We start from the raw sequence: 11,033 nt of genomic DNA on the forward strand, positions 1-11,033 counted from the left end.
TACTACTGACTCGACTCTTCCGGTCTCTCTCTCTCTCTCTCTCTCTCTCTCTCTCTCTCCAGTCCTGAAAATGAGGCCGATATTCTCCACTTGGCTGTTCAGAGCTTTAAATAAGATCACGACCCCAAAGCTTCTGGGAGGGAGGAGTATTAGTAACCGTTTAAATGTCCTCGGGGCAGGGCAGTACTTTAAAACGACTAAAAGAAGTGTAAAGTAAAGCAGCCCAGGGACAGCATTTACATTCGGCAAGCAGAGTTTTCCCTTTGAACAATTATTAGCCCTGATTCCTCCTCCAGAAATCCCACAGCTGACTCTCATACTGACTTAAAGTTGGTCCTCAAAATTCCTCATTCGACCGTTAATATGGAATACCAATTACGTAAACTTAAAGACTGTCATTAGGACTCCTGATGACAGTCTTTAAAGGGGAACTCCGGCGCAAAATGAACCTGGGGTTAATAACACATGTGTACCGAGTTCGACCGTTCTCTGGTATTTGTTTTCATGCATTTGTTTTGTTAGTCAAATGTGACCAGTTTTCTTGCAAACCGCTATTTAGCGTATAACGCTAGCCTTCGGGGCACACCTATACATAAAAAGAAATCGCTATTTCTATACCACTAACAAGGCTCACAATATCACCACACTTACACGGTAGCATAACTGGGGTCTCTACATGTAAACCGAAGCATTGAGAACTTTGCAAGTATACAGGCAGTTTATTAAAAAAGGAACACAGTACCGTTGGCGTCTGGCTCGCATATCCAGGCGGGCGCCATCTTGGGGAAACTGAACTGTCTGTTGCCGGAAGAAAGCACTGAGAGCATAGAGAAGCACTGAACGAAGAGAGCTCAGTTTCCCCAAGATGGCGCCCGCCTGGATATGCGAGCCAGACGCGAACGGTACTCTGTTTCTTTTTTAATAAACTGCCTGTATACTTGCAAAGTTCTCAATGCTTCGGTTTACATGTAGAGACCCTAGTTATGCTACCGTGTAAGTGTGGTGATATTGTGAGCCTTGTTAGTGGTATAGAAATAGCGATTTCTTTTTATGTGTAGGTGTGCCACGAAGGCTAGCGTTATACGCTAAATAGCGGTTTGCAAGAAAACTGGTCACATTTGACTAACAAAACAAATGCATGAAAACAAATACCAGAGAACGGTCGAACTCGGTACACATGTGTTATTAACCCCAGGTTCATTTTGCGCCGGAGTTCCCCTTTAAGTTGCCACAGCAGGGCAAGTGCAGGGGTATTAAGATGTGCAGGTGCAAAGATGGCAAACAGTATTACAGACTTTTTGGTGGGTGGTTAACTGGCTTCTGATTTCCTTAATATTTATAATAATATATTTATTATTGTCTAGAATTTGCTTTTTGACAGATTTGACCAAATCAAGACTAAAATTGAAGACCAGTTTGTAGATTTGTGTTAGTCGTATGAGGTTTCCTTTTTTAAAAATAATTTAAAAAGTCAAAAATGTTATAATAAATGTTATAATAATTTAAAATGAGTTAAAATCCACATCTAGTTTGAGTTTTTAGTTTAGTTTCAGTTAACTCTAATAACTTTGCAGTACTGTAATTGTATACCTTCCACTTCCTCCAAAAAATGACACATACATTAATACCTTTTATTAAAATCCAGTCGATTCACTGGTGACACAAATACATGAATGTACAGAACATAGTGACTCCAACCTGTGGGGCTGGTAATGCTGCAAACAGACGGATTTCGAAGTGACTGGATTTCAAATTGAATGGAATAAGCAGTGAATCCTAGTGATAAAGGTGGGATTGGGCATGTAAGTGAGCGACAGCTAAGATTGTGTGCTTTTTAACAAATGTACTTGAGATTGCAATAACCTGCCCTTCTTTGAGTCCATCAACACACTGTAGTAAGTTAAATACTTGACTCGCGGTCTCATCCATGTCCCTGATGAAGCCACGAGTTCTTTAAGACATCAAATGTGTTAAAGAACGTGTGTCACTAATATGCACATGCGGTGCGCATGGCGGTTTCACACAAATTATGTCCCTTTGTTCATTTTTATGCTGGTGTAGATCTGTTTAAATTAAAGCTAAAACTTGAAACATTAAAGCAGTCGCCATTGTGTTTGTGTTTTTTTTTTTTCTTCAAAATGAATGTGGTCAAGAATCTGTAGACCATAAAATAAAATGTATAGCTGTCCAAACAGTTAAGCTCTGGAAACTTATGTCATTTTACGATAAGGTAATGCCAAACAGCTAACAGTAGGTAAATAAAAGTCAAAAGAATCACTGGATGAGGTCAAAGTTTGATGCAGGCAGAGTTTATTCTTCAAGAAGATACAAACTTGAGTCTGATTTCATGGTGTCGAGCATCAGTTTTTATAGTGTTTGGTGCTTCATTAACATAACATTTGCCAAAAATATAGTACTTTGTGCTCTGGAAAATACCCGTGTCTTCCTGTACCAGGTTAGCTCTTCCTCCTGACAATGACTGTGTCTATACATAGACTTTAAAGCCATCAGTAAAGCACACTTTCCTGTACATTTTTAAAAAAGAATAACAATTCCATATATGGTCTAGTTGGCTCTGTGTGCTGCTCATTTATGTAAATTAGATGTTAGGTGGCCGTGTCCATCTCCTAAACCCTACTAATGTGGTAGACAATATTAAAAGCAAGAGGTTACATAACAAATCAAAGCTTTCACATCTGATTTCTCTCAACAGCAGATGAACGGCCAAATGCGGTTACCCAAGCTGCTCAGTGAACGTGTATAGTATTTATTATGACAAAGTACATTCTTATATCATGCGCGTATGGTACACTGTTCCTCCAATATTAAAATATAAAGGTGTATTTGGATTGTTTGGGAGGGCAGAAGATTTAAAAACCTTAAAGCCAAACACGAAAGTCATCTATCGCATTATTCCCAACACACTGGACCAAACTAGGTTAATAAAATATGATGAATGTAGCTATGGTGTGATACAAATTCATTCAGGATAATCACACGTTTTTAGAGAGACATGCATTCAATACTTGGAAATGTGATAAAATAAATGACAACTGCCAGTGTTAGCATATAGCCATATTAGTGTGCAGCATAGGATAGTCTCATATACAGAATAGTATCAATACTATACTTTGGATTTATGTATACTGCTGTCAAGTATGACTTCAACGCTAATGTAGTCCATTGAATACTCAACTAGTGTGTTAAAAGGCAATTAGCTAGAAAAGGTTATAAATGCCTTTGTAAGGCAAGAGCCCTTGAAATCAAAGGCACTTCAATGTGTTAGCGATGATATTTCTGTGTGGAGACCAGAACAGATCTCTTCAGCTCTATACTGAATTAATTAAACAGGTGTCCGTGCAATTTAACATTCATAAGGTACAGTATGTTCTTTACATTTTTATTAATCCCATACAAATTTATATTGGACATCTTTCATTTTGTCTTTGTAAACGGCGTCAAAGTACTCGCCCTCTGCCACCGTGAGCAGATTTTTCCAGTCTCCAGCAATTCCTGAAACGCACACAAAGAGGAGTTAGATATCGCAATGGAAGGCGCTCCGTGGGAAATTGCACAGCACATGTCGTGTACTGAAACAGACCTTTCCTAAGGAATTCACTCTTTGTCTGGTCCATGAATTCCCGAGGAACTGCAGAGTAGTTGGACATGTTGTTCTGCTTCATGTTCTTGAACAAACACCGCTCGGCCACCTTCTCTAGAACCTCGGTGTCCAGGGGTTTCTCCAAGAACCGAGAGATTCTGGACACGGAGTCCTTCAGGTCCTGCACAGAGGAACTCAGTTCAGCTCAGTGTGTGGCTGCTTACTATAGTAAAGTTTGATTTTTTTTTTTCCCAGGCCTCACCGATACCATCTCTTCATAGGCGATGTACATAATGCGCTCCTTGTCCTCAGCGTTCAGCCAGCCCTTCACATGATCAAACCATGAGCCAAACATAACTAGAATATAGAGAAAATCAAATAAATAATAACAATAATAATTAATTATGTGTATTAAGTGCATTAACTGTATTATGTGTAAATAATAAACCCTGATAAACCCTGCATGCTGTTAAGATGAAACAACGAGAACAACCTTTTCCATCGAGGAACTTGTGGAGGAACTCGCTCTGAGGGCCTGGATTCACCAGGAAGGAGGTAATCCCATAGTAGTGAAAGGCTGATGTAAAGACATCTTTGGGGTTCCTCATGACATAGATCACCTGCAGGGATTTTATGTCTTCAAACGTACTTTTCCTTTGACTGCTTAGCCTTAGACATTCAATAATGTTGGTAAAAATGACCCCACAACCCAACTTCCAGTGTGTTTGTTGCACTCAACCATGTCACAGGAGACGCATATGACACAAACTTCACAATGTGGCAGCTTTACCTTTGGTTTTGCTTCAAAGAAGGACGGCGGCATCATGTTGTAGTGGAAGTGCGTTGTTAACATGCGCGGGGACGGCCTTTCTTCCAGGTTAAGCAGCGAGGCCCGATGCTCCTCCAGCCAGGGAACGCGGTCCCAGTTGGGCAGGGTCTCAACAGAAGCCACATCCCCTCTGCTCATGATCAGAGGGAGGATCTCCTGCATCCACGTTGTACCTGCACAAGGAAAACCAACTCGTCTTGAAATCTTTTGTTAACATCTAGGAATAGCAACCACTTCCTGTCACTTCCCTGGCCTCTTCAGATGTTTCAAGGCAAAGTCCAGTCTGGTCTTTTTATACTATACTGAAATAAGAATGGCTTGCACCTTGTAGTGAAGTCTATTTTTTTTTCCTTTGGTAGACCTGGATAAAGATATGCCTACATCCTGGAGGGTGTTCTTTACTCGGCTCTTTACTTGTCCTTCCTTGCAAACAATCTTTGTTAAGAGTCAACTTGTCACCCTCTATGGGTTCACTTTTATGTTTGTTTGGCTGTCTCCTTTTTTGCCTCTGGTGTGCGGAGTTGAGCTGCTGCTGGCTGTTACGCTGGGGCTGGGTTGCCATCTCACCTGCATCTCTCCCATTCTTCTTTAGTTACCTCCCATGGTGGCAACATTGGAACCAGCAATCCACATTTAGTCTATTTCTAAAGTGCTCAATCTAACAATCCCGCTTCTTCTGTTTGCTACAGGTGCAGCCCACGCTCCAGCTTTCTCACCAGCCTGCTCCTGTAGATCCTTTAGTTTGTTTTTGTTTAGTCTCTCCAGCTTACATTGAACATAAAGTCCTGTCCTTGTGCCTGGACATTTGAATCCTGCGCCTGGGTCCTTTGTCCTTGAGTTGTCCACATCATAACAATCATGAGATTATTCATCACTTTTGTCTTTTGTGGATGATCTGATACTTTTATGCTCTTTTTATTTTCTGAGAATAGTACTGTTCACTGAAGATTTAGAAGAACCATGAAGCCCACATGCTGACTTTGTTGGTAGTTTTTGTAGAAGAGAAATAAGATTTTGTTCTTATTGATTTTGAAAATAACAGTGAATTAACTAAACCTTTTTAGTCGAGAGTACTTCATGGGCAAATACTGTCTTGGGGCCGATGTGTTTTAATGTCACTGAAGATCGAGATGATAATTCAGGCTGCTTTGCATATGCATTTGCTTCTGAAAGCCTCATTGCCATAACACTGTACAGTATACCTTTTAGTTTTACTGAAGCATACTGTACTCCAGCTTCCTTCCACAGTCCAGAGACATGCTCATTAGGTTAACTGGTGATTCTAAATTGGCCGTAGGTGTGAGTGTGAGTGTGAATGGTTGTCTGTCTCTCTGTGTTAGCCCTGCGATAGACTGGCGACCTGTCCTCTCGCCCGATAACAGCTGGGATAGGCTCCAGCAGACCCCGCGACCCCTGGCAGGAACAAGCGGTTACAGAAGATGAATGATAGAATGAAACATACTGTGGCTGTAGACATGCACTTGCATGAATTGACCACAAGAGGGCTCTTTTGCCCACTGTAGTTGTTCAAGATATAGTATTTGATTGGTCACGACAATCTGAGCATCACTGTTGGTTCTAGCCACCTGGTCGCCTGTTCTTTTTAAAAAGGAGAACAAGATCTAATGGATGGGATGTTTTGCGGTCATTTTCTTTAATGTTGTGGCTGATCGGTGCAAATTATAACAAGTTTACTGAGGAGATTACAGACTGCAAATCTCCACATCAACCATTATATACTCAATGGTGGATGTAGCAACTCAAAACAATGCGGGAGATTAGGTTTAATTAATCCACTCCAAATAATAATCACTGTATTCTTTTACAAAATAGTGTTCCGCAGACAAAATCCACCCATGAAACAATCTGCTGGCTTGAAAACAGACATTAACGTTCTGTACATCATCTCTAAATGTGAGCTATTACCCTGTAGTTATGACAGCACGTCACAAACATGAGATAAGGTCTCCAGGTGTTCATTCTCTCGTTGTGATGGACTCTAAGCTTAACTCACGTAAAGGATCTGACAGGTTTCTCCGTCATACAAACAGCAGTTTTTCAGGAACTACTTAGTCATTTAGATATTTATGTTGTTATTGTGTCAGAGCTGGAGGGAGTGCTGGAAATATCTTATAAATGTTCCAAAGGAAGGGAAGTTGGGGAGTAGAACTTCCCAAAGAACAGTTAGTATGGAATGCCAACTGAAAACTGGCCTTTCATAAATTTCAACATCATTTCAATCTCAACAACAACTGAATGAGCTAATCATGACAACTCATACAAAATAAAACAACAAGGAGAGTGTGGAGCATTTCTGTGCCCGCGCTCCATGTGAGCACAATCAACTAAAACAAATCAGTGTCTGGTTTCACTGCACCTCTGCTTTTAAAACTGAAACATTCCTGCACACACATTTTTTTTTTATATGCTGTAGCTATGCTGTTGCAAGCAAGTTCAACCTGCCTCCTCAGACTCAGTGTCATTTTAGCAGCACTTCTCTGGTGTGTTCCTCTACAGGCAACAGTGACAACTCACCTGACTTAGGGTATGTCACTATGATGATATCATCTGGCCGGAATGTGAACTCCTCGTAGTACTTCAGGCTGTGTTGTGGGTGCAGAGCCGTGGGCAGATAGACCCCCTTGTACAGCGTGTATAACTCTGCTTCAGTCATAGCTGCAGACGAACTAGGATCCTCATGAAAACTGCTGGACTGCTGAACTACTCTTACTACTGACTACTTACTACTGCTGACTCAACTCTTCCGGTCTCTCTCTCTCTCTCTCTCTCTCGCTCTCTCTCTCTCTCTCTCTCTCTCTCTCACACGCATCATACAGAAATGCTATGCCGTGACAAGATTTTTATTTTCCTTACTTATAAAGCCATTTATTTATTAATCACATATATTCTCTTACTTTATGTCTTTAAACTAACTGTTTTTTTCTGGTAATATCTGTTGCATACCTGCCAACACTCCCGATTTATGCGGGAGTCTCCCGATTTTTAACACTTTCTCCTGCCCTGCTCCCGATTTGTAATTTCTCCCGCTATCTCCCGATTTTAAAATGAAATGAGTCGATGGTGTTTCATGTGTCCTGATACCTGACAACCTGGCAACCCAACCCAAACACTCTCACTCTGCGTGCCTTGTGTCCCATAGCCTACGTCACTGCCTACGTCAATTCCCGGGCTACACAAAATGACCAAGATGGAGACAACAAACGAAAAATATGTTTCAAAGTTTCAATCTGCGTGGTGGGACACGTTCACCTTTGTCGTCGCGAGTCACGTAAGCGTCTCCCATGCGTCTTATAAACTGCGTCGGGGCGACTTCCGCGTGGAACGCGGAGGGAAAAACAACGTTGTGCTAAACGCAAACAAGCAGTGGAGGCACAGAAAGAACACCAAGCATCGGGTCATTCTTGCTGAGGGACGTGATGGCAATGCTGGTCGCGAAGAACAATATGCCTTTAGTTTTCTGTGATGACTTCAGTAAAAGTGTGTCTTTATTTTGACCCCATTATTAAGGGGGTAACTATATTAATTTAACGCTAACTATACTATATTAAGTGCTCTACAGACTGGAAATTGCTATTTTGAATTTTATTAATTCACAAACGAAATATGTTTGGTTTTCTTCAGTTACAATTAATAATGTACATTTATATTAGTACGTGTGGTTTAAAAACTGAAATTTTTGACAGCAAGGTTTTCTGTTATTATTGTATGTATAATTGTATATTGTATTTTAATGCGATTGAAATTACACTTATTTGCCTCCAAGAAGGCTGTAGAGTCATTTCGGGACGTACGTTGTAGCACATTTCCGCTTCCCCAGAAAATCTCCCTCATTTTCATAGCTCAATGTTGGCAGGTATGCTGTTGCTAGTCCGTCACGTCACCAGCGAGTGGGGATAGTGGGGGTATCTGTCCTCAAGTGATTAGACGTGTCGCAATACGTCGATAGTGCCGTAAACCGTCATTATTTGTAGCTGCGGGCTGTCGCTTGGTTGTAAACTTGACTCCGGTTGTGTGGTTGTGTATGTAAGTCAAAAAGAAGATTACCCCATTTCTCATTTGATTTGTTGCCTCATTACACGTTTTCCTGGTCGTGTTATAGTCACACTCGCTATTTTGAAGTCTTCTTCTATATACTATGATCGCCATTTCTCAGATTTAGTAAAGTACACCGTAACGAATCGACACCTTTAGGGCGGGCCTAACTTGTGATTGACAGGTCGTGTACAATCTCGTGTCCACTCACTGTATATAAATAAATACATTATAATGAATTAATAAATGCAAATATCACTGCATTAGATGAAACAAAAACATCCAAAGACTTTTTACACGTTTTTATTTTAAGGAAAAATAGACTTACAGAGCAAAGTATTCCTTAAAAATAAGTATGTAAGGTTTTAAATGAGACAACTGGATGTTGATTTATTTATTTTTTTTTAATTTTCTGAATGTTAAAGGTCTGCGTTGTCCAAGCTGTTGCTGGTGCACTTCCTGTGTGTCTTCTTTTCTCAGCCACGTGTCCTCTATTTTTAGTTTGACAATGTACCCGAGGGTATTAGAGTCCGATCACTGCGCAAACAAACAACTCTTGGCCTTTTCTCTTAACTTGCCGTGCTTGTCATTGCTATAATTTTATTTGTTTTAAGTAAGTCAGTATAAAGGTCATAGGGAACGCACAACGTCAGTTACCCTCAGGTTCACCGCAGGCGCCCCTTTAGGATAACCACATGTGTAGTTTGCCACCTTAGAACTGGCCTAAATACTTTTGTTGCCTTTTATTAATGTAGTTGTGTATAGTTTTGCTTAATGTTTGTCTCTGCATCAAATCGCAGTTTAGCATTTTTTAAAAAATGAGATTTGAAAAATCTAAAATATAGATACAGTTTGCCTAAGGGTACAAAGTGTCTGTTTACACTTGCAGACAGTGATAAACCAGACTCAGATAGACACTCTCCCATTGAGATTTTGTCATTACATAGAAAATAGGAAGTGAACTTTTCACTTTTCTCACTCACACCCTGAAAAGCCCAGAGCTGTGGTTAATTTCCCTAAAACCACATACTGTAGGCACAAACACAAACCACTTATAGACTTGGAGGAGGTGCATAAAGATACGGACAGGTTTAGAAAGTTGGCACTACCCTCTGATATTCCACCTATTGGTGAAATAGTTAGCCAGTGTGATGACAGCCCACTAAGGTGGAAAGAGGTTCAAGAAGTGGTACGACGTGCAAGAGCCTCTTCAGCCCCGGGACCTAATGGGGTCCCCTACCGGCTGTATAAGAGTGCACCAGATGTGCTGAGGTTCCTGTTGAAATTGATGAAAGTAGTATGGAAGAAACAGGTTATTCCCAAGGCATGGCGCAGGGCAGGGGGGATTTTTATTCCCAAAGAGAGGGACTCATTGGAAATAAGCCAGTTTAGACCAATTAGTCTGCTTAATGTTGAGGGGAAGATTTTCTTCAGTGTTGTGGCACAGAGGTTGTCTAGTTACTTGGTTAAAAACAGACTAGTTGATACGTCGGTGCAAAAGGCTGGGATCCCAGGCTTCTCTGGATGCTTAGAGCACACCAGCATGATTTGGCACCAAATTCAGTTAGCAAAGCAAGAGCAAATAGTATTTGAAGAACAAGAAGTAATGAGTGATTGTGCAAACACTAAGGTTTATTACCTCTTCTTCCCTTTAACAAGATCATTAGCAAGTTATCGCTAGCTGTCAGATGGTTCATTTAGCTCATGCTATGCACCAGGCAACTGTTAGAGTGCAAATACATAATTGGAACCATTATCACAATAATAATTATTACATTTTATTTACAGCAAACGTACATAAACGAAAGTAACGTGCCAGCCCACAAAGCAAAGAGAAAGTCGGACCCCTGGCACCAGCGCTCCACTTTTACCACAAGCATGAACCAGTCCGAAAACAAGAGGTTATTAAGCTAATTGCTCAGTCAGAAAAGTGCAAGACTAAAAAAAGCAGAAGTAATCAACTTTACTCAATTAAGGAAGGAAATTAGCCAACTTATTTGTGAGTCTTGTGGCTCGGCCAGTTTCATCACCACAGGTTGCAGAGAAGTTAGTTTCAGGAGTAAACTCAATGCACCTAAGTTCACTTCAAGTAATTCTAGTAGACAACTTACTACTTATGTTACTGTGAAAGCAAGACAAAGCCTTCTCCCAGACAGCCAAGTGACAGCAGCCTTATTGACCCTCATGCTGGATTTACAGAAGCTACTACAGACTGACAGACAATGAAATATAAGAATGGACAAGCCTTCTACAGGCAGAATTTTGGGACGAACGCACGGCAACCAAGGAAGTGGAATCATTATAAAAGGCAAACTTTTCAGATTTATTTCAACACCAGAGAGTGGATCTTCCAGCTGCTCCCCTCGTCATGACGGCCTTGGGCAATGGTTGGTCAGTCTGGGGCTGAATCAGTAAATCTGCTGCACTACCAGACTTCACAGATGGCAACCAATCGGGCAGTGGACACCTACAAAACAAACAGGGAGGGGGGGAGAGAGCACTCAAAAAAAATAATTTGTTCAAGTTACTTAAAGGTGACAGAGAACGAAA

The 11,033-nt window shown here is 40.9% G+C and overlaps 1 protein-coding gene across 2 annotated transcripts; it reads right to left on the minus strand.

Annotated features, from left to right (window-relative positions):
* Positions 1-1,496: 1,496 nt before the first annotated feature.
* LOC311504171 (sulfotransferase 2B1-like) lies at positions 1,497-7,213 on the minus strand. 2 transcript variants are annotated; one of them, XM_084567169.1, is made up of 6 exons: positions 6,966-7,213; positions 4,392-4,603; positions 4,095-4,221; positions 3,864-3,958; positions 3,602-3,782; positions 1,497-3,513 (listed from the first exon to the last, which is right to left on the minus strand). In XM_084567169.1, the coding sequence occupies exons 1-6, from the start codon at positions 7,102-7,104 to the stop codon at positions 3,404-3,406; spliced, it is 864 nt and encodes a 287-aa protein (XP_084423295.1). In that variant the 5' UTR covers positions 7,105-7,213; the 3' UTR covers positions 1,497-3,403. The 2 variants fall into 2 exon arrangements, with proteins under 2 accessions (XP_084423295.1, XP_084423294.1); XM_084567168.1 differs by having other exon boundaries at positions 1,497-3,782.
* Between the last annotated feature and the right edge of the window lie 3,820 nt (positions 7,214-11,033).

This window comes from Chelon labrosus (genome assembly GCF_963514085.1).
Source record: "Chelon labrosus genome assembly, chromosome: 19".
Taxonomy (NCBI): Eukaryota; Metazoa; Chordata; class Actinopteri; order Mugiliformes; family Mugilidae; genus Chelon; species Chelon labrosus.